Source organism: Sus scrofa, chromosome 6, assembly GCF_054392235.1.
Source record: "Sus scrofa isolate SSC_HxYL_T2T_F1_AM1 chromosome 6, Sscrofa_HxYL_maternal_Yorkshire_Landrace_v2.0, whole genome shotgun sequence".
NCBI classification, from domain to species: domain Eukaryota; kingdom Metazoa; phylum Chordata; class Mammalia; order Artiodactyla; family Suidae; genus Sus; species Sus scrofa.
In genome coordinates, this window is record NC_139388.1 from 80048566 (window position 1) to 80071716 (window position 23151).

A 23151-nucleotide genomic window follows, 5' to 3' on the forward strand; every position below is an offset into this window, starting at 1 on the left:
AGATTGTTTTATTTTCAAATGCCCTTTCGTAAGTGGTTTCCCTATCTGAGAAATGAGGGAATTTCTCTTTGAAATGTCTATGATGGCAGGGAAATACAGCACAAAAGGATGATAAGTAACCTAAAATATGTATTTCTGGAAGCCACCAAGGGAAGCTGCTCACATCAAACTCCCACCTTGGCCCTGGACCTACCCGAAAGAAGCTGGATCAATCACAGCGAGACTTTGCACCCATGTCACCTCCTCACAAACGGGATGGGCTCTCTCTGAGCCGATACTCTGCCTGTTGCGTTGAATTGAGTTCGTTTGGTAAATAATGTAGTTAACCTGGGAATAGCCAGGAGGTCCAATTATTTCCGGTGGCAGCAGAAGTTTAGAGATGCATCAGGCATGTCTAACCACGTGGCTGGGGTTTGAGAGTAAGGCAAGGGGCTATCTGACCTCCCGCCGCTAGAGGGCAGTGTAGGTTCCCCAGACTGGTGACTGTTTCAGTGGCTCCACTGCACAACCAGGATAACAATCCTTGCCCCGCCTACCTTACGGGCATTATTTCGTCAAGGTAAGCCTCTTCCAGAGAGCCTTCCCTGACTGCGCCCAGGCTGCGTGGCGTCTCTCTCCTCTTCGCTCCCACACACCCCTGTGGATTTCTTCCATCGTGGCACTTTTCATTCTTCATTACAAATGATTTTTTTTTTCTCTCTCTGGCTCCTCCAGTTTGTTAGTTCCATGAAGGCAGGAGCTGGGTGGACCTCATCTCGGTGGCACTCAGCGCCAAGATGCTCAACGCCCATCTTTGTTAGACTGAACTGAACCGAAAGTGCTCGGAACACTTTATAAGACCTGGCCACCTCCTGGCACGGAGTGAGCCTTCCCTTGGAAGGTTCATGAGAGAAAGGTTCCCTGCCTGGGCAGCCACACGAGGAGGCCCAAAACATCACTGTGGACCATCTTCACGGGGCTTGGCTTCCTGAGAGGAAGTAATGGGACTCCGTCTTGATGGTGGACACGCTCTCAAAGTTTAGCTTTTATTATGTTGACTTTTTAGCCTGTGGAGGTTCCCAGGCTAGGGGTCAAATCGGAGCTGTAGCTGCTGGGCCTACGCCACAGCCACAGCAATGCAGGTTCCAAGCTATGTCTGCGACCTACACCATGACTCACGGCAATGCCAGATCCTTAACCTGCTGAGCAAGGCCAGGGATCAAGCCTGCGTCTTCATGGATGCTAGTCAGATTCGTTACCACTGAGCCGCATCAGGAACTCCCCAAGTTTAGCTCTTTACAAATACCATGTGATATCACTTATATTTGGAACCTAAAATGGGGCACAAATGGGAGTTCCCGAGTGGTGCAGCAGAAACGAGGTTGTGGGTTCAATCCCTGGCCTCGCTCAGTGAGTTAAGAATCTGGCATTGCCGTGAGCTGTGGTGTAGGTCGCAGACACGGCTCGGATCTGGCATGGCTGTGGCTGTGGCCAGCAGCTATAGCTCCGATTGGACTCCTAGCCTGGGAACCTCCATATGCTGCGGATGTGGCCCTAAAAAAAAGGCAAAAAAAAATACATATATATATATGGCACAAATGAATCTACCTATAGAACAGAAAGAGACATGGAGAACACAGTATCCTTGCTTATGGCTGGTGGAAATGTAAAATGCAGCTGGCTGTGGAAAACAGTTCAGTAGGTCCTCAAAAATCCATACGTAGAATTACTGTGTGGGCCAGCAAATCCCCTGCTGGATGTATATTCCAGAGACTTGAAAACATCGACCTGAACACATATTTATACACCAGTGTTCACTGCAACATTATTCACAATAGCCAAAAGGTGGAAACAACCCAAATGTCCACCAATAGATAAATGAGTAAACACAATGTGGTGTATCCATTGTTGAAATAAATAGACAGCTGGAATTTTCCCGCAAAGATGGGTTTACATGAGATCAGCAGAACATTGCAACTCAGGGCTTGCAAACATGGCCAGCCATGTGCCAAGTTCCCTCAGGGCAGGGGAAGCAGAACCCTTATAGAGGGGAAAAAGGAAGTCCGGGAAAAGAGGGCTACAGTAAACACACTTCATGACTTCATTGGCTGAGTCCTTGCTGGGGAAGAGGGGGAATCTTTCCTCTTCCTGTTAGATTCTATTATCATCTCAAGGGGTGAGAACTCCCCATTCTGGTCTCTTGACTCTATTTAATGGAAGTTTCTGTTTATTAACTCTTTCACACCATAGGATGGAATAACGTTCGGCCTTTAAAGTGAATGAAATTCTGATACAGGCTACAGCACGGATAAACCTTGAAAACAATTAAACTAAGTGAAATAATCAGACTCAAAGGACAAATACTGCATGATTCTAAGTATATGAAGTATTTGGAACAGGCAAATTCATATACAGGAAGTAAAACAGATTCCCAGAGGCTGGGGGTAGCAGGAAAAATGAGGTTTTTTGCTTAATGGGTATAGGGTGTCCGTCTGGGATGATGAAAAGTTCTGGAAATAGACAGTAGTGATAGTTATATCACATTGTGAATGTACTTAATTTTGCTGAATTAGACACTTAAAATGGTTAAATGGTAGTTTGTTATTTTTGTTTGTTTGTTTTTTGCTTTTCAGGGCTGCACCTGCAGCATATAGAAGTTTCCAAGCTAGGGGTCCAATCAGAGCTGCAGCTGCCGGCCTACACCACAGCCACAGCAAAGCCAGATCTGAACTGCCTCTGTGACCTACACCACAGCTCACAGCAAGGCCAGATCCTTAACCCACTGAGCAAGGCCAGGGATCGAACCCACATCCTCATACATACCAGTCAAGTTCGTTACTGCTGGGCCACGATGGGAACTCCAAGGTTATGTATATTTTATCACAATAGTTTTTTAAAACTTAAGACAATAGACCAATCCTGTAATAAACAGCTTACCTAGAGTGAGTAAAAAGGGCAGGGGGAGAGAGAGAGTAGAGGGAAGAAAGAGATGGAGAAAATTTGGGAGCATTCAGTGAACCAAAGATTTGCGATCAGCTGTGCCTCACATAGGATCTGGCATATTATAAGCACTGAATTATATACTTGTGTAATGAATGAGAGAATTGTAAAGGATGATACAGGATTTTGAGAATTTGACTCTGATTAGACATTGTATCTCCTATCACATTCTGTGAGAAATCCAAGTTAAGACCAAGATACTTTTTTTGTTTGTTTGTTTGCTTTTCAGGACTGCACTCACGGCATATGGAAGTTTCCACGCTAGGGGTCGAATTGGAGCTGCAGCTGCCAGTCTACACCACAGCCACAGCAACGCAGGATCCGAGCCACGTCTGCAACCTATGCCACAGGTCATGGCAACGCCAGATCCTTAACCCACTGGGCAAAACCAGGGATCAAACCTGCATCCTCCTGGATACTAGTCCATTTCTTTACCTCTAAGCCACAATGAGAACTCCCTCACATATGGGCTAGGATAAGGGTGGCAGAGTAGGGACATTGCACTTTGCTGGTGGGTCAGGTAAGGATTTTTCTAGAAGAAAGAGCCTCAATCATGTTTTACAGGGTCAGATGATGGGAGGACATCCAGGAAGAGCAGAAGGAAGCAAAGTCTGGGAGAACCCAGAGGTGTTAGGGTGAGCTGTCTAGGTAGCTACAGCTTTGAATCTCAACCAACTGGACGCTAGGTTGGAGGTGATAGGGATGACAATGAGACAACGGATTGCAGTGGGTTCTGTATTGAATTTTCTCTGCAGTCCTCCAGACAGCCCTTGTCTTCTTGTGATAGATGCCTGTGTCTGTCCGCCGCATGTCTTGAGCCAGGGCCTCCAGCAGAGGGCGCGCGGGCGACGAACCGCTGAGGTGCACGAACTGCCTCTCTAGCCCGAGGCGGGTCATAGAGTCGCGCGGCTTCCTCCCCGCCGCGGGGAAGGAGCCGGAAGTCCCGCGGTCTCCCGGCGTCGAGATGGAGGAAGGAGGCTACGAGTCGGTTCTCTGTGTCAAGCCTGAGGTGCACGTCTACCGCATCCCGCCGCGGGCCACCAACCGTGGTTACAGGTGACCACCCGCCGCCGGGCCAGGCTGGTCACAGCCTAACCCCATCCCTGCCTCCCCGACACGCCCCCCTATGGGAGCTGAGGAAGTTCCAGGCTATTGGGAGGAGGGGGGAAGTAATGCTGAGGTTTCTTCCAGTTCGAGGCCAGAGCAGGGAGGGGGACCCAGACTTTTCGGCTGTCTCAGTCCGACGCACGGGGCTCCCGGCCGTGGGGAAGGCATGAAAGCCGTGTCTAGCGCTGGGGGACGCCGGTGGGCTGTTGGGGCCCCTAAACGTGGTCAGGAGTGGTGGTGTCATAGACGTTTATTTTCCAGCGCTGATGGCCTTGAAGGGATCCCTGAAAAGGCTTAAGAGGGAGGGGCCCCATCCGTGGCAGAAACCCCGAGGGGAAGGAAGGGAGCCCCGAACCGCCCCAAGGACCCGTCCCGGAGAGCTGACGTTGAAAGCCCAAGGACTCTTCCTTGGCGCGAAGCCCAGCCGTTATCACAGCCTGTGGCACTTGGGAGGAATCCATCCACATTTGTCTGGTGAAATGTTCACCTGAGCCAAATCAATACATAAGTATTTGTGGATGTAGGGTATGTGGCAGGGAAGACAGGAAACTGGCCCAAGGAGAACAACAGGGGTGGGGCGGGGGTGGGGGTGGAAGGAGACGTCCTTTCCTTGTTTACCTTTTTGTGTTGTTTACATGTTGTCACCATGTATCAAAAGAAGAAAAATATTAAAAGAAAAAAAGATGTACCTGATACAGACAACCCGGTCTATGGCTATTTTGTGCCACTGGGAGTGGGGCGGGGTGGGAGGGAGGTGGTGGATGGGGTTCTTGAAGACAGTGTTTGTCCAAGTTATTTGGAAAGACCGGATTGGCCTGTGCCACAACGACCATGGAGTGTCCACCTACCTGGCCTCTCATTACTTTCCAGTTGTGTTAACACGGGCTCATACTGATTTTATGGTGAACAGACGTGTTCTTGAAGACCTTTGGCATCCACGACATAGTTTAAAAATATGAAAGCAACGGTAGCAACAACAACAAACGCGTATTTGCTTTCTGTCGTCAAACGGGATATGGGCCACCAAACCAGGGATGGTCGTCTACCCCCCATCCCCTTCCTTAGGATGAGTTTGGTCCTTCTTGGTCCCCCAGGGATCAAAGTTACCAAATGTTAGGGCTGGCCATGTTGACTTAGAGGACACTGCCAGCCCCTGCACTTCAGCCTTAGAGCTCTGCCCCCCTTGAGTCTAAGGCCTCTTGCCCCGGGAAGAGGAACTGAAACTGAGTCTGCTGACTTGTGAGTCGAGCCTCTGCGTTTGTGTGGACTTCAAAACAACCTGCGTCCACAGTATGGTGTCTTTCCGAGTCCTGGCATATGCTTAGGGACTTCCAAGAAAAGCCTCTTGGAAACACCCGAGGTTTTTGCTCTTTGGGGGCTTTACTGAGCTCCTTCTTAGAACTAAAATGTCACGTTTATGCTTTAAAGGAGCCAAAAGGGGCCATTGTGATCGGTCCATGGTTTCCTTGGTTTATTTCTTCTTGGGATACCTTTGAGAATATGTTTCTTGAACACTCATTCACTTTGCTCATATGTCCTGTTGCTCTCTTCTCTCTTTTCTTCCACAGTGGTCTCAGTGGTCCCAAAAGATCACTCTGACCACCACAGCCTGACAGAGTCTTAAACAAATCATGTGTCCCAGTAGCTGCTTGCTTTACAGAAGGAAAACTGGAATCCTGCTCCAGAGAAGGTCTCTATAATCTAGAATTGGGGTTGGCAAACGATGACCCACTGTGGTTTTTTTTGGCTCACAAGCTAAGAATGATTTTTGCAATTCAGACTGTCCGTAAAGTTTCACTGAAACATAGTCATGCTCCGTAGAAAATATTTGGTTAAAATACTTAAAGCATCGACAGTTTCATGCACTGTCACGGCTTTCCCTCTGCAGCAGCAGAGTGAGTAGCTGGGACAGAGATCGTGTAAAAGTTTGCCAGCCCCTGGTCTAGAGCAGGCAGCCCGCATGCCCTTCCCATTCCCGTCCCCAGCAGGAGCCTCTGGCAGAGGCACAATGGCTTTTGTCCCTGTAGGGCTTCGGAGTGGCAGCTGGACCAGCCATCATGGAGTGGCCGGCTGCGGATCACTGCAAAAGGGCAGGTGGCCTACATCAAGCTCGAGGACAGGACCTCAGGTAAAGGCAAGGGAGGCCTGCGAGGAGGGGCTGAGGTCTCAGACCTCCCACTTTGTGAAGGGAGAGGCAGCCCAGGCCTGGCCAGGCCAAGCCACCCAGGGACCGTGGGACCCTGTCCTGAAATTCAAAGGCCTGGGTGTCCTTATAAGCCACCTCCATTCCCCCGACCTTCAGTTTAAAAGGGAGTATTTCCTGTCAGGCACATGTTCTTTGGATGTCCTTAAGAAAATACTAATTTTGGAGGCCAGGGAGAAAAGACCTGCGGGTTGGTCCACATAGGAAGCCCTGGAAGATAAGCTGGGTGAAGACGCCCAGCCCCCTGCTGCTGAGCTCAGCTTCTTCCTCGGGAATCCTGCTTATCGGCTAACTGGTAACTTCCCAGACTGACCACACCTATTAACTGAAAGAGCTGGAAACTGCCCTCTCAGCTCTTTTGTGGTGAGAGAAGCCAAGATGGGCTGTGCTGGGGTCAGCTGGCAGTTGTCACCTTTGGTGAAATCGCTCCGGAAGTCCTGCAGCCCCAGTGCCTCTGGGTGAGTGGAGGGCAACATGGTCTGCGGTAGCCCCGATCCCCCTGCCCACACACACACATGCCCACCCAGAGCAGGGATTGGTGCGGTAAGATGTCCCAGCTTTCAGTCATTTATTTTTTCTAATGTGTAGAGATTTTCCTTTGTGGAGCAAATAAAGTGGAACTGCAGAGGCGTGGGCAAAACTGGCTGCCTCTTCTCAGAGTGGCATCTCGTGTCTGAGCTGTGGGACCTTGGGCAAGCCACATGACCTCTGGCACCTTGGCCTCCTTGTTGGTGAAGTGGGGATCACATGAGCTTCTGCTTCACAAGATTGTTGGAAATACAAAGCAAGCATGTATTTATCCACATGCTTTGTCACCAAATGCAAGATGACCCAGAGTGTTGATTTGTTTTGAGCACGATTGAGCATTGGTGGCAAAGGAGTTTGAAGGGACAGCTGCTGTGGCTAGGCCAGAGAACTCTGTGAGATTTGCTGGGGTGTTCCAGATGGCATCACAGAGGAATGACAGCACCTATCTCTGGGGAGTCTTGGGGACTGACTTTAAGGTGACCACCTGGTGTAACAGCCACTGCTCAAAGCTGCGCCTCACCTGCAGCTTGGGGTCATGCCCACTAAGTCGTATTTGTGTTTCACTTTCCAGTCACTTTAGACTGAAGTGTTTCAGCCTCAGCTCTAGTGACATTTGGGGCCATTGAGTGCTGTGGTCTAAGTCACATTTAAGCTGTTTAACAACATCCTTGGCCTCTAACTACTAGATGCCAGTATACCCTCCAAGTTGTGGCAATCAAAAATGTCACCAAATCTGGAGTTCCCACTGTGGCACAGTGGATTAAGGATCCAGCATTGCCACATCTGTGGCACAGGTCACAGCTGCAGCTCGGATTCAGTTGCTGGCCCAGGAACTTCCATATGCCATGGGTGTGGCAAAAAAAAAGTCACCAAGTTTGCCAGATTTCCCTTTGGTGGAAGGGAAAGCCAAATCACTTATGATTGAGAACCACTGCTCTAGGCTGAAGGCATCCAGGTGGATCCCAGATCCCCAGGTAGCAAACTAGAGGGGGCAGAGGAATTAACAAGAAGCTACAAACTTGGTCCACTGTTTGGATTCAGTTCAGCCTTGATTACCCAGTCACCTCTGAAACGAAGGATTCAGTAGAGACTATTTGATTAAGTACTTATGTATCACCAGAGATCAGCACGTGAGAAAATGACTGAGTCGTAAGTGCTTTCAGAAGGTGAGAAGGTGTGTGTTACGGGCACCTGGAGAGCCATAGTGGACAAGGGGGTGCAATTTGCAAGAGCGCCTTTTGAAAGCAGTCATTCTTGTCCTGAGATTAGATTAAATCAGCCAGTTTCATATTCTTCTGTGAGTGCAAAAAGCCTCTGCACTGAGTTCACCTGCCCCGATGGAGTCCTGCCTCAGGGACCAGGCCTTTTTTGAAGGTATGATATGCCTGAACCAGGGCCCTCAGGGTGAGACAGTTAACGTGAAAGGGTGACCAGCAGCTCCAATTCATCATTCTCATGTGGAAATGCCGGCCAGTGTTGCTAAATCTTTTGATTTTAAGAGGAGTCAGACATCTGGATTTTTTTTTTTTTTTTAATTGGCCACCTCGTGGCATATGGAGTGCCTGGACCAGGGATCAGATCTGAGCCACACTTGGTGACCTAAGCAGCTGCAGCAACGCTGAATCCCTAACCCGCCGGGCCAGGAATCAAACCTGTGTCCCAGCGCTCCCAAGATGCCACTGATCCCTTTGTGCCACAGAGGGAGCTCCAGAAATCGGAATTATTTCGTGTGTAACTTGATTTTGAAACATTAGCAATTAAATTGAACATTAAAACTGAGCTGGATCTGACCTGTCCGCTGTCTCTGACTTAAACCTTTCCCTGGTTATGTTCCTGTGTGTTCCCTTTGAGGAGGATCCTAGAGGAGGGCTTGCCTATCTGCCTCGCAGGAAAAAGGCCCCAGTAGTGTGGTAGGAAGAGGCTGCCAGGGGCTTAAGACTCACCCTCACCTTTGTTTTCAGGGGAGCTTTTTGCTCAGGCCCCTGTGGATCAGTTTCCTGGCACAGCGGTGGAGAGTGTGACGGATTCCAGCAGGTACTTCGTTATCCGCATTGAAGACGGAAATGGTACGCATGGGACTGGGCGCCTCGTCCTCTGAGAGGTTTCCCCTGCCTCTGGAAAGTGGGATTGATCGTGTGTTGTCCCCCAGGGCGACGGGCATTTATTGGAATTGGCTTCGGGGACCGAGGTGACGCCTTTGACTTCAATGTTGCCTTGCAGGACCATTTCAAGTGAGTGGTTCCTCCCCGTTCCCCTGGGCAGAGTGATCTCCCAGGTTCGGGTGCCCAGGTGGTTGCGTGTGGTCTGTCTGCTTGCAGAGCCTCGGGAAAACTCACTTCTCCTTCAGGGCAGATGGCCTTCTCTGTGCTCTGCCAGTCCGCACTCCTGCTTTGAAGTCGTCTCCTTTTCCTGGCCCACCTCTGCCTCCCCAGTCAGCTGGCCCAGCCTTGGAGCTGTCAACATCTCTTCCCTCACCAGGCCCCTGAGCAATCAGGGTCAATGTCAGGCTCCTCTGGAACTTTCTTGGTCCTTTCCTCCCTGGTGTGATACATGGTGCTCCCTCAGGGCACAGCCTGGCAGTCCCTTTCTGAACCTAAAAGGGCAGGAAGGACTGCTCCCCCACCATCTGCAGGACCGCACCTCTGGCTGCCAGCAAGTAGGGAGTGTGCCGCTGCTCACGTGGGCGCCTCTGGCTCTTCTCTGCTCTGGGTGGCTGCTGGAGGAATGCTCTGTGGAGGCTGGGGGACCATTTTCTTGCTCCTTCCTGGGCATCTTTTGTTTTTTGTTTGTCTTTTTTTTAGGGTCACACCCATGGCATATGGAGGTTCCCAGGCTAAAGATCCAATCGGAGCTATAGCTGCCGGCCTGCACCAGAACCACAGCAGATCTGAGCTGAGTCTGCAACCTACACCCAGCTCACGGTAGCGCCAGGTCCTTAACCCACTGAGCGAGGCTAGGGATCAAACCCGCAACCTCATGGTTCCTAGTCGGATTCATTACTGCTGAGCCACAGTGGGAACGCCTGGGTGTCTGTCTTGTTCCCCCATCTACCTTATAAGCCCTTGGGAGGTGTTGAGATCTTGTCTTAGTTTTCATGCCACCTGCTGAGGAGAAACCAGGTTCTCAGGTTTCTTGAAAACCAGGACCTTCTACCTAAATGATCTCGTGGCATTTTCATAGCAGTCTTTAAGGCATAGAGAATTATCATCCCATTTTGCCGATAAGAAAACTGACGTTCATGCAGCTGGTTACGTGTCACAGCCAGGTTTTGAATCCAGGTCTGACTCTCAAGCTGCTTGGTGTCTACTGCCCCAGTGCAGTAAAGGCCTCATCCTGGACCGGTGGCAGGTAGGGGTGACGTGAGTGCCTGGATGCAGGACACCTCACCTTTTCCTCACCTTTGCCTTCCTGCCCTCTCCCCAGATGGGTGAAGCAGCAGTGTGAATTTGCAAAACAAGCCCAGAACCCAGACCAAGGCCCCAAGCTGGACCTAAGCTTCAAGGAGGGCCAGACCATCAAGCTCAACATTGCGGTGAGTCCCAACCTCGCTCGGCTGCATTGGTCACCACACCAAGCCCGGCCTGGAACCTGTCTCACTCTTTTCTAACAGTTTGGCACATGTTATTGAGCAGCTACCCGGTGCCAGGTACTATGCTGGGGGTGAATGAGAAGACTCTTCCATCATAGAGCTCAGAGTCAAGCCGGGGTCGGGGGAGTCAAGGTGTGGTTACAACCTGCCAGGCTGGTTCTACAGCCCAGGGATGTCCTCAGTGCCATGAGCTCCCAGAGGGGCTGCAGCCCTAAGTTGGGAGTGGGGGAAACCAAGGAAGGCTTCCTGGAAGAAGCAACCTGTCACCAAGGAAAGAAGGGTCAAAGGGTGGTTCAAGCAGAGGGAACAGCACATGCAAAGCCTCTGAGTTGAGAAACATCAGTTGCTTCCTGCCAGAGCCAGTGTTTCTGTCCTGGCTGTTAGGGGCAGGGGTCAGTGCACTCATCTCACGCTGCGTCTTGCTTTGTGCCTTGGCTAAGGATGGCTTGGCAGCTCTCTGGGCTGGAAAGTGTCAAGGGTGGGCACTGGGAGTCACGGGCACCTTCTGCTGGTGGTCATGTCCTGGCTCCCTGTGTCTTCGTCCAGAGCTGCCCTGCGTCTGGCTTTCCCCCGTTCGCTCCTGTTGAGAGTAAGGGTTGTGCTGGGCTTGGCTGCTAAGACTTGGCCTTTGCTTGGCTGCAGGGTGGCGTTGGAAGGATTTGGGGGAAATGAGAACCCAGTGGATTTGTTTTCTGAAGAAACTTTCTAACCCTAATATGATGCTCTTCCTGTTTGCTTACCATCTCTTTCTCCTCTTTTCTGCTTCATGCTGGTGATGGTCTGGGCCCCTCGAAGTGGGCCAGCTGGCCCTTAAGAGGAAATCCAGGTCATAGCCGGCGGACCGGTTGGGATGAGCATCTTGGTCTTGCCAGGAGGAAACTAACCTTTAATGAGCAGCAGCTGTGTGCCAGGTAGCATTTTTAGGTCCTTGTCATGTGAATTAAACTCTCTCCCCTTTGCCAGTGGGGAAACGAGGTGTAGAGAGGTCGAGGGGCTTGCCCAGGGTCAGAGAGCTAGAAATACCCCGCACAGCTGGACTCAGCGAGGTCTCTGAGGGCTTTAGACCTCGGGCTGTGGTCTGGGCATTTGATGAAGCTGCTGCTCTCTGACAAGGCGGGAGCTGTGTCCTCTTCATCTTTGTAGCTGCTCTGGTTTCTTATTCACCTTCGTGTTCAGGTTTTTGTGTTGAAATGTGTGGTTGAAGTATAATATGCATCCAGAAAAGTGTATGCATTGTAAATGCAAAACTCAGTGAATTTTTAAAAACCAGATTTACCCAGACACAGAGCGGAAGAGTGTCAGTACTCTGGGAGCCCCTCTCCTGCCCCTTTCCACGTGATAGAGTGACCACTCCCCTGACTTTGAACACGTGAGGTTTTGTTTTTGTTTTTTTTATTTTCTTTTTAATTTTACGGCTGCACCCACAGCGTAGGGGAGCTCCTGGGCCAGGGATTGAATCCAAGCCGCAGCTGCGGCAACACCGGATCCCTTTAACCCACTGTGCCAACCCAGGGACCTAACCTGGGCCTCTTCAGCAACCTGAGCCACTGCAGTAAGGTTCTTAACCTCCTGTGCCATGAAGGGAACGCCTAGGTTTAGTTTTGGAGGATTAAGTAATTGAATCATGTGCTTCATACTCTTGTGTCTGACTCCTTCCCTCATGTAGTCCTGGCGAGCGCAGCCACACTGTCGCCTGTGCTTCTCGCCATGGTGCCATTCCCTCATGTGTCCTGTTATCTCTCCATTTAACTGGCGGTGGGCATGTGGGGGGCTTCTAGTTTGGGGCTGTTACAAGTAGTGCCTCTGTGAATGTTCGAATGTAAGTCTCTTGGTGCCCGTGTGTGCCTTTCTCTTGGGTCTCTGTACTAGTGGACTGGCAGGGGTGTCAGTTCAAATGCTTAGCTTTAAAGATTCTTTCCAGCAGTTTTTTGAAGAGGCTTTCCCAGTTTACACTTCTGCCAGAAGCACAGGACTCTTCCCGTTGCTCCGTACCCTTGTCTGTGCTTAGCTATTCTGATGGATGTGCAGCGCTATGTCATTGTGGATTTTTGTTTCTTTTTGTTTTTGTTTTGGCCATGCCCATGGCATGTGGAAGTTCCCAGGCCAGGGATCAAGCCCACACTACAGCAGCAACCTGGGCCACTGCAGTGACAATGCTGGATCCTTAACCTGCTGTGCCACAAGGGAGCTCCTCATTATATTTGATTTGCATTTCCCTGATGATTAATAAAGTCGGGTGCTGAGGTGTTTTGTTTTGTTTCGTTTTTTGGTGTTTTTAGGGCCACACTCATGGCATGTGGAGGATCCCAGGCTAGGGGTCCAATCGGAGCTGTAGCCACTGACCTACGCCACAGCCATGACAACACCAGATCTGAGCCACATCTGCAACCTACACCATAGCTCACGGCAACGCTGGATCCTTAACCCATTGAGCGAGGCCAGAGATTGAACCCACGTCCTCATGGATGCTAGTCAGGTTCGTTAACCGCTGAGCCATGATGGGAACTCCGTGTGTGTGGGTGTGTGTGGGTGTGTCCACGCCTGCAGATGTGGAAATTCCCGAACCAGGGATAGAACCCAAGCCACAGCAGTGACAACACCGAATCCTTAACCGCCAGGTCACCAGGGGAACTCCCTCAGTTACACTTTGGGAAGTTATTTGTGATGCATTGAATATAGCCCATAGCCGGGAGAGTGCTGGGAGGCTAGCGCCTGACCATCTCTTGGTGGCACAGATGTGTGGGGCCTGGAAGTCACCTTGACCCCAGTAGCAGTGGGACTCTGGCGGAGCTGACTGATTCGCATTCCTCCCCTCTCCTTAGAACATGAAGAAGAAGGAAGGAGCAGCTGGGACTCCCCGAGCCCGGCCCGCCAGCACAGGAGGCCTGAGCCTGCTTCCCCCTCCCCCGGGGGGGAGAACCTCTACCCTGACTGCGCACCCTGGGGAGCACTTGTCCGTGGGGGGCTCTGTGATCCAGCCAGCAGTTGTTCCCAGTTCAGGTCAGTGTTCAGAGGTGACTCTGCTTGCTGGGTTCCTCTTCCTGGCGGCTGGGGCCCTGTGGCTTTCCCTCCTTTGCTCACACCTCTTGGTCACTCGGTACCTGTGAGTGACAAACTGGAAGGTGGGCGCCATAGAGCTGGTCCTGCCCGCATGGGGTAAGGGCTTCCTCTCTTCCCACCACTCAGCCCTCTGAGCCTCTGTCCTCCCCTGATGGGCAGGGGCTGCAGCTCATTTGCTGCTGTGAAATCATCAGCTTGTGGGTTCCTGCTTCTCAGAGGCGGCTCACTGAGCGAGTGCGTAGGTGGTGGAGACATGGTCTCTGCTCACAGGGAGCTCAGTCTAGAAGGAAAGAGGACTCATGGGCACAAAGACTGAATGTGTGGGGCCCAGGCTCACTGCCAGCAACGTGATCTGGGGAGGCTTCACGGAAGAGGTGGCGTCGAACTGGCCCTTGAAGGGAGGAGGTTGGGGCAGGGGACACCTGGCATTCCAGACTTTTAAGTTTTAAATACTTGGTGTGTTTAGGGAGATGGGGACAGTCTAAGTATTCCAAGGTGAGTAGTAGGAAATAAAATTGAAATAAATAAATAAATACATACATAAAATTGGAGATGTGGCTTGAAGCAAGCTCCTCAGTGAGACTGGCAGGTGCTGGAAAGCTGAGCGGCCGCGCCCCCAGGAAGCTGCGCAGGTGCTTGTTCCAGGGTGTGAGGAGTGCCTTTTGGGGACCTGGGATTCCAGAAGTTAATGCCTACGGCCAGCCTCTATCAGTGCTGGGATGCCAGCCTCATCCCTGGATGTCCCCACCCCACCTGCCTGGCCCAGCCTGATGCTCCTGGCCTTCCCCAGACTGGGGGTTGTCACTATTCTTTTTTCTTTCCTTTTTTTTTTTTCCTAAGTAAGTGGCCGCACCTGAGGTATATGGAAGTTCCTGAGCGAGGAGTCGCCACAGCCACCGTAGAAGCAGTGCCAAGTAGTTACACTGTGAGCCGCACGGGAAGTACCCACCTTCTCTGTACAGTTCTCAGCCGCATCTTGGGGGGAGGGCAGGATCAGAAGGGGAAGCCTGCTTTCTTTTTCCCTTTAAAGGGTTGTGGACATTGGCCTGGAGGTTAGGCTTCAAACCTCAGCCCTGTGGAGAGCACCTCAGCCTGGGAGGCTGCCAGGAGGAACCCTCAGGGAGAGCCACCTGCTTTGGGACAGGGGCAGGAATCTGCATATTTATTTGTATGCTCACTGAGGTCTGAGAGCCACTGTCTTAGGCCTTCCCTCCGTTGCTGGTGCATTTTTAATGGCCAGTGTGGAGTCCCTGCTGTGTGCCAGGTAGCGTTTTGGGCCCTGGCAATACTGCAAGTACAGCCCCAAGTCCCGCTCTCCAGGCCTTTTTTGTTGTTGTTGTTTGTCTTTTTATTTTATTTTTATTTATTTATTTATTTTTTTTTGTCTTTTTGCTATTTCTTTGGGCCGTTCCCAAGGCATATGGAGGTTCCCAGGCTAGGGGTCTAATTGGAGCTATAGCCACTGGCCTACGCCAGAGCCACAGCAACGCAGGATCCGAGCTGCGTCTGCAACCTACACCACAGCTCACGGCAACGCCGGATCGTTAACCCACTGAGCAAGGGCAGGGACCGAACCCGCAACCTCATGGTTCCTAGTCGGATTCGTTAACCACTGCGCCACAACGGGAACTCCTGTTTGTCTTTTTAGAGCCGCACCTGCAGCATATGGAGGTTCCCAGGCTAGGGGTTGAATTGGAGCTGTAGCCGCCAGCCTATGCCAGAGCCACAGCAGTGCCAGATCCGAGCCAAATCTGCGACCTGCACCACAGCTCACGGCAACGCCAGATCCTTAACCCACCAAGCAAGGCCGGGGATTAAACCCGCAACCTCATGGTTCCTAGTTGGATTCGTTTCTGCTGTACCATGACGGGAACTCCCAAGGCCTTTGTTTTGATGTACAAAACAGACATTTAGCATGTCTGCAAACAGGGTATAAGGGTATAAGAGTCATGAATAGCTGACATTTGTTGAGCACTTTTTTTATGCTCTAAAACCAGACTGGCCGAGTTCAAATCCTAGCTTTTCAGTTGTGTACTATTCAGAAATTTTTCCCTTACTTTGTGTCTCAGTTTTCTTATCTGTAGGTGAGAACAGTAATGAAACCTGCAGCCAGGTTTCTTGTGAGGATCAAATGAGCTAGTCCTCGAATAGGATTTGGAACCACGCCTGGAGCATTGTAAGCACCCAGCGGAAGTTCTCCATTTGTTAGTATTAGCGTGGTGATCATCGCTGTGTGCCGGGCCTGGTCTGAGCCTTCCACATGGATCACCTTATTTGATCCTCAGAGCAGTCAGTCCTGTGAAGTGGTCGCTGTGACTGTCTCCGTTTTATTTTATTTATTTATTTTTGCTTTTTAGAGCCACGTGTGTGCAATGTGGAAGTTCCCAGGCTAGGGGTTGAATTGGAGCTGTAGCTGCCAGGCTGCACCATGGCCACAGCAACGCAGGATCCGAGCCGTATCTGCGACCCACACCACAGCTCATGGCAACACCAAATACTTAACCCACTAAACAAGGCCAGGGATTGAACGCACGTCCTCATGGATACTGGTCAGATTCGTTACCACTGAGCAGAAACTCTCTGTCTTTATTTTTATTTTATTTATTTTTTGCTTTTTTAGGGCCAAACCTGTGGCTTATGGAAATTCCCAGGCTAGGGGTCGAATTGGAGCCCTAGCTGCAGGCCTACACCACAGCCACAGCAACGCTGGATCCAAGCTGCATCTATGACCCACAGCACAGCTCACAGCAACGCCGGATCCCCAAGCTACTGAGTGAGGCCAGGGCCTGAACCCTGTCTCCTTTTTAGATATAAGGAGACTGAGACCTAAGTAACCTGCGCACCGTCAAACAGCTGGTCCTGTCCTATCTCCCCCCAGGGACTGTAGTGAGGTCGAAACGAGATAATGTCTGTTGAGCACTTGGTGAACTGTAAAATCAACTGTTGAAGGCTCTGGTTTTATCTCATTTCCCAGCCCAAAGCAGATTAGAAATAGCAAATGGGTGGGAAGGCAGAAGGTGGCAGGCACAGGGCCTTCAGAAAGGACCGTTGGTAGCACGGGGGAGGTGCTAGGAAAACACAAAGCAGGCACTGTTGCCCCATCATGCCACCCACCCCAGTGAAGATATACATAGAGATACCTGCTTCTGTGTTACTTCTAGAAGGCTCTCCCCAACCCCTAACCAGTTGGCTTCCAGGACTTGGCATGGGTCTGACACTTGTTTCTCAACTAGTTGATCCAGACAGTGGACTGAGGGCTTTGTATGACCTTAGTGGGCATTCTCATGCAAGAGATCAGGGAAGGAGATTAAGTTTCAAACAGACTTCCAGCATAAAGAGTTGAAAACAACGCCACCTTCAGGTGCGAGTGGTAGATGGCGTGTGGCTGCCCTCGCTGGCACCCCTCCCCATCACCTGTCCGGGGCCTTCTGCTCTTTCTCCAGGAGCCCTCAAGGGCTCATGAGGTGACAGTGGAAACATAGCTGCTCCTTGGTGTTTTGCTGCCCCAAAGCACGTCTGTGTGTGTCTTTCTCAACCTCCTGGAATCATGAGTCTGATTTTGGGGTCACTGGACAACCAGAAAGAGAGGTCCCTGACTCCTGTCTCTTCTCTCCCTTCCCTTCGGACTTGGGGACATCAATAGGAGGTGCCACTGTGTCCTGGCCGCAGCCCAAGCCTGCCACTGCTGCCACCGCTGACATCTGGGGAGACTTTACCAAATCCACAGGGTGAGGAAGGTCTGGGTGGGATTGGGGCCAGCGCTGTTTCTCTAAAAACCTGGGTTGCCCCCACATGCCTTCCTTCTGACATTGGGAGCAACAGCTCTGACTTGGACATTTTCAGGCTAGCTGGGGGACAGCCCCAGAGTGTCCACTTTGGTGGCTCATTTTGCTCTGTGAAGGTGTTGCGCTGCTCTCCGCTGCTGGATGGCCTGGAGCCTCCTTATGCAACTCTTGCTGGTTTTTAAACCACCTCACCAAGCACCCTGGCTTCTGCCCAGGACCTCCCTCTTCTGCTGCTCTCCGCCCCCACCCCCCAGCCCGCCAGCTTCCCTAGGACGCTGGGCTGAGAGTTAACCTGGCCTATCTTCATGGGACTTCTGAGGCAAGCACTGTCTCCTGCCTTTTCTGCTTCCATAAAGTTTCAAGCCTTTACTTGGGGTCAGGATGGAAAGATGCCAAGTACCAATCACACAGTTGTTATGTGGACAAGCTCTAGGACAGGAATCAGCACACTTTTTGTTTTTTGTTTTTTAGAGCCACACCCACGGCATATGGAGGTTCCCCGGCTAGGGCTTGAATCGGAGCTGTAGCTGTCAGGCTGTGCCACGGCCACAGCAACACAGGACCCGAGCCACATCTGTGACCTACACCACAGCTCACGGCAACGCCAAATCCTCCACCCGCTGAGCGAGGCCAGGGATTGAACTGCAATCTCATGGTTCCTAGTCAGATTCATTTCCACTGCACCATGACAGAAGCTCCAGCACACATTTTTTTTTTCTTTTTGGCCACGCCCACAACATATGGAAGTTCCTGGGCTAAGAATCAAACTTGCAGCCACAAGGGAAATCCCCAGCACACATTTGCTATGAAGGACCAGGAAGCAAATAGTTTAGCCTTCAAAGACCATGTGCTCTCTGTTCCAGCTATTCAGTGCCGTGCTTGGAGCCCAGAAGCAGCCATGGACAGTATATAAATGAAAGAGCGTGGCTGCTGCCAATGAAATTTTATTTATAAAAACAGGCAAGGGACTAGATTTGGTCTAGTCCTGGGCTATGGTTTGCTGACCCCTGCTCTAGAACATTCAGGGGCTGGTTTCTTGGAGCTCTTTCTTCTGAAGAAAGTCACATTTTACCTGCTTTGTATCTTTTTTTGTTTGTTTGTTTTTTGTCTTTTGTCTTTTTAGGGCCCCGCATCCTCGGCATGTGGAGGTTCCCAGGCTAGGGGTCTAATTGGAGCTGTAGCCACTGGCCCACGCTAGAGCCGCAGCAACGTGGGATCCGAGCCTCATCTGTGACCTACACCACAGCTCACAGCAGTGCCAGATCCTTAACCCACTGAGCGAGGCCAGGGATTGAACCCGCAACCTCATGGTTCCTAGTCGGTTTCGTTTCCGCTGCGCCACAATGGGAAGTCCTGCTTTGTATCTTTAAACCTCTGAAATCTCCCACTTCTCGTCTAACCTTTACAGGTCGACTTCCAGCCAGCCTCAGCCAGGCACCGGCTGGGTTCAGTTCTGACCAGAGCACAACTCTGTCGTGTAACTTCTGGAAAGGAGCCACCTCATCTGGGCTGAAGGAAGGAGGGTGAAGCAGTCCCTGGCCAGCCTCTTCTTTGGAGATGACGCTCCTCCCTTCCTTACCTGAACTCTCTTGACAGATTGGGCACGTTAAGCAGTAAATTGGTACCGTGTCACGGTGGTTCCTGGGATTCAAGGATGCAACCGGAACACCGGAGGAGAGAGTTCCAGGATCCCTGTCCCTGTCTGTCCTCTTGACACAAGAAAGACTGAGACTGCTTCTTCCCTCACGATGACCATATTAAATACAAGCCCCGGGAAAAGAAGGGAATGAATGTGTCGCCTGGATTCAGATCAGCCCTTCCCCGGGGTTACGGGTGTCCTGCGATCACTGTTTGGAAGGGGGCTCTCTGCACTCCCATTGGCTGTAGCCACTGCAGTCCTGGCGCCTTTTGAGGAGGGGTTCCTTCGGGATTCTAGCAGGATTATAGGCAGCAGCTTGAACAGTCCGGAAGGAAGTCAAGGGTATTAACCAGCTTTTAAAAAATGTTTTAATACTTGCTTTTGCTAATGTGCTGAAATGCACTAACTCATTGTCTTTGCAAAAAGGACTGCTTGCAGGAGGCCCCCAAGGTGCTTCGGAAAGCATTCCTCACCATCAGCCACAGGAGCTGCTGTGAGCTTTGGGAAGCTGTGTTTATCTCGGCCATGTGCCTGCTGCCCATGCTTGCCAGGCCAGGTGGGCACTGGAAGCCAGCTGGGACAGTATTTGGGCCAGAAAGTGGCAGCTGTTCTCATGGAGGTGGGGGTTCGGCCTTCCTGTCCATTGGCAGCTCTCTGGATTCACAGGCTTACGGTGTGGTTCCTGGCAGCTTGGGTTTGCTCCTTGGTGGTTTCCGAAGTGCCTTGTCTGCAGACAGCTCTTGCTTTCTCTTCTCCTTCAGGGACTGTGCATGACAGAAGCAGTTCTGAAGCAGCTGGAAGTCTAGGGTTGCCTGTGTTCCTGGTTTATGAGAATTTTATCTGAGCACATCTTTAAAATTGCTTTTATCGACATACGTTACCTCTTAATTGAAAGATTTCTAAAGGGTCAAGGTGATGAACTGATAAAAAATGCTGACCTTTTTATGGGACCAGATTTCTAAGATAAAAAAATAAATATTTTTTTCTCTGTCAGTGTACGTCAGAGACGGAATTGTATCTGGCAGAATGGCTGCTGATCCCTCCCGGATGCCACGACTCACTGCTCCTCTCACCACCGACTGTGTGTCCAGACTTAAAAGTCTGGGGCTAGGGTTTCAGATTAGCGAAAATGAGAGAATTTGGCCCTGTTGCCCTAAGGCAACCAGTAATTTCTCTTCCATTAACCTGGAAGAGTACAGTCTGTCTGCCATTCTGGGACATTCTGGGTTCCTTGCCTTCCAGTGTGGGAGGGAACCCGTGTCTCCCATCAAGACCTCGTGTGGAAGCATCTCCCTAAATAGTAAGGATGTACAGGGGCCAAAAAATAAGATAAAGGCTCTCTTCCCACCTGTGGGTTCTGTAGGAGAGATGGTTTTTGTTGCTGGTTGTGGAAGTGGCCGCTCTGGCCTAGGAAACAGCATGCAGGAGGACAGAGGCAGTTGGAACCCAGGATCCTCGTGTCCTTTGTTTTTTGTTTTTTTGTTTTTGTTTTTGTTTTGTCTTTTTGCCATTTCTTGGGCTGTTCCCACGGCATATGGAGATTCCCAGGCTAGGGGTCGAATTGGAGCTGTAGCCACCGGCCTACGCCAGAGCCACAGCAATGCGGGATCCGAGCCGCGTCTGTGACCTACACCACAGCTCACAGCAACGCCGGATCGTTAACCCACTGAGCAAGGGCAGGGATCGAGCCTGCAACCTCATGGTTCCTAGTCGGATTCATTAACCACTGCGCCACGACGGGAACTCCCTCGTGTCCTTTGAATAAGGAAAGGGGATTGCATCAAAGGAGTCTCCAGAGTAGGCAGTTTTTTTCTTGTCTATTTTCCATTCCCATCTACGTGCTTGGAGGCTGGAAAAGAAGAAGCTTAGACTTACAGGAGACCCTTAAGTAGAAGCATGTTACTTTGAAGGTAAGCGTTTAGGTCCTGGAGACAGACCTGGGCTTTAGACCTAGACCGGCTCCTTCCATAACCTAAGTGTTAAGACGAGGTATGTAAAGCACTGGCAAGTGGCCATCCTAGAGTTTGACCTTGATCACCTGATGTAGAATCAGGTAATGCCCCCAGAACCATTATTCATAATGGTGATGATAAGGCAGCTGATGAAGAGACAGCAGTCAAAAAATCTGGCCGGGGAGTTCCCTTCATGCCACAGCAGAAATGAATCTGATGAATATCCTTGAGGATGCAGGTTCGATACCTGCCTTGCTCAGCAAGTTAAGGATTCAGCATTGCCTTGTGCTGCAGTGCAGGCCGTAGACTCGGCTTGGCTCTGGCGTTGCTGTGGCTGTGGTGTAGGCCGCAGCTGTACTCCGATTCAACCCCCAGCCTGGAACCTCCATGTGCTGAGGGTGTGGCTGTAAAAAGAAAAAAAAAAAAAATCCCTCCTGAAAAGCGCCTTGAGAGGTTTGTGTGGGGTGGGGACAGTCTGGTGCTCCATCAATCAGAATCCCAGCTAAGGAACCCTCAGTACCAACTAGGCATCTCTTCAGTTATACCCTTGACTGGAGCTTCCAAATTGGTGGGGTGTAGGTTGGCTAAATGAATATGGGAGGTGGGTGTTGGGTTTAGGGGTTTTGAGACCTGAGCTGCTGTCTGTATAGCAGGAGGACTTGGAAACACTGAGATGCGGCAGACAGACTACAAGGTGTTTCCATGATTGGGAGTTCCCATCGTGGCGCAGCAGAAACAAATCCGACTAGGAACCATGAGGTTGCGGGTTCAATCCCTGGCCTTGTTCAGTGGGTTAAGGATCCAGCGTTGCTGTGGCTGTGGCGCAGGCTGCAGCTGTACTCCAATTCCACCCCTAGCCTAGGAACATCCATATGCTGCGGGTACAGCCCTAAAAGGCAAAAAGAAAAAAAAAAGACGTTGCCATGATTATATTACATAACATTGTGACATCTGTCCTACTGGCTTGAAAGAAGCCAACTGCCATGTTCCTTCTCTTATTTTTTTTTTCTTTTTAGGGCCAAACCCACAGCATATGGGAGTTCCCAGGCTAGGGGTCGAATCAGAGCTGTAGCTGCCAGCCTACACCACAGCCACAGCAATTCAGGATCCAAGCCAATTCTGCGACCTACACCACAGCTCATAGCAACGCCAGGTTCTTAACTCAGTGAGGCCAGGGATGGAACCTGCATCCTCATGGATCCTAGTCCGGATCCTTAACCACTGAGCCACGAAGGGAACTCCCCCAACTGCCATGTTGTGTGAGTTGCCCTAGAGGGAGAATCACAATGTCAAGGCAGCGAAAGCTCTTAGGCCAGCAGCCTAAAAGGAACCGGATGTTGCCAAAACCCCCTGATGTGTGAAGCAGACCTTTGCCCAGTCGATCCTCAGAGGAGCCCTGTCCTGGCCAACACCTTGATGGCAGCCTTGCAGAGGACCCCACCAAGCTGTGCCCAGACTCCTGACCCAGGGAAACCGAGTTAGTAAATGTTGTTTGAAGCTGCAAAGTTGGTGATAACATTAGGCAGCCGTAGATAACACAGGCGGTGGAGTCAAGGGTATCGAGGTGGGAGTCAGTGTGAGAAGAACCTAGACCGATTTAATTACAAAAGTGTGCTGGCATTGGCCTCACTTTCCCTTGGTGTTAACAGCAGCTGTTGCTTATGTCATGCTCACTCTGCGCTAGGCGCTGTTCTATGCATGTAACATAAAATTTATTTCATCACAACCCTATGAGATACTCATCCCTGTTTCAAAAATGATGAGACTGGAGCTTCTGTCATGGCGTAGTGGTTAAGGAATCCAACTAGGAGCCATGAGGTCGCAGGTTCAATCCCGGGCCTTGCTCAGTGGGTTAACGATCCGGCATTGCCGTGAGCTGTGGTGTAGGTCACAGTCTCGGCTCAGGTCCCGCATTGCTGTGGCCCTGGCGTAGGCCAGCGGCTATAGCTCCGATTAGACCCCTAGCCTGGGAACCTCCATATGCTGCAGGAAGAGGCCCTAGAAAAGAAAAAGAAAAAAAAAAAATGAGACTGAAGTGAGATTATGTAATTAATTTGCTCAAAGTTGCAGTAGTTGCTTAGTGGCAGAGCTGGGATTGGAACCTAGGCAGCCTGTCTCTAGGATCCATGATTATAACCAGGTTGATGACCTTGAGTGATGCTGCCAACAGGGCTGGCATCTAAAGCCTGCCTAATATATGAAAGTTGCCATTCTCTCCATGTAGATTAAGAAAGCCCTAAGGTGGAGTTCCCGTTGTGGCTCAGCAGAAATAAATCTGACTAGCATCCTTGAAGATGCAGGTTTGATCT

General features: G+C 50.9%; 2 protein-coding genes across 15 annotated transcripts in view; one reads left to right on the forward strand and one right to left on the reverse strand.

The window, feature by feature from the left end:
• The window catches only part of SPATA21 (spermatogenesis associated 21), a 39191-nt gene extending 38676 nt beyond the window's left edge, over window positions 1–515 (reverse strand). For 3 of the 6 annotated variants that reach the window (XR_014807126.1, XR_014807125.1, XR_014807123.1), the window contains exon 1: window positions 194–493. The gene's annotated coding sequence lies outside the window, so the exon portion shown is untranslated. Of the gene's footprint in view, window positions 1–193 lie in introns of all 6 variants that reach the window. The other 3 variants (XR_014807124.1, XM_084962986.1, XM_084962985.1) reach the window with 3 other exon arrangements.
• Window positions 516–3918: 3403 nt separating this feature from the next.
• On the forward strand, window positions 3919–19883 carry NECAP2 (NECAP endocytosis associated 2). 9 transcript variants are annotated; one of them, XR_014807136.1, is made up of 8 exons: window positions 3919–4035; window positions 6114–6214; window positions 8779–8883; window positions 8967–9048; window positions 10241–11317; window positions 13229–14900; window positions 16118–17194; window positions 18660–19883. XR_014807136.1 is itself a non-coding variant. In XM_021095419.2 (8 exons), the coding sequence occupies exons 1-8, from the start codon at window positions 3944–3946 to the stop codon at window positions 18706–18708; spliced, it is 801 nt and encodes a 266-aa protein (XP_020951078.1). In that variant the 5' UTR covers window positions 3919–3943; the 3' UTR covers window positions 18709–19883. The 9 variants fall into 9 exon arrangements, 2 of the variants coding, with proteins under 2 accessions (XP_020951078.1, XP_013854465.1); XR_014807135.1 differs by having other exon boundaries at window positions 13229–13406; window positions 17110–17194; XR_014807132.1 differs by having other exon boundaries at window positions 10241–10349; window positions 13229–15854.
• The last annotated feature ends 3268 nt before the right edge of the window (window positions 19884–23151 follow it).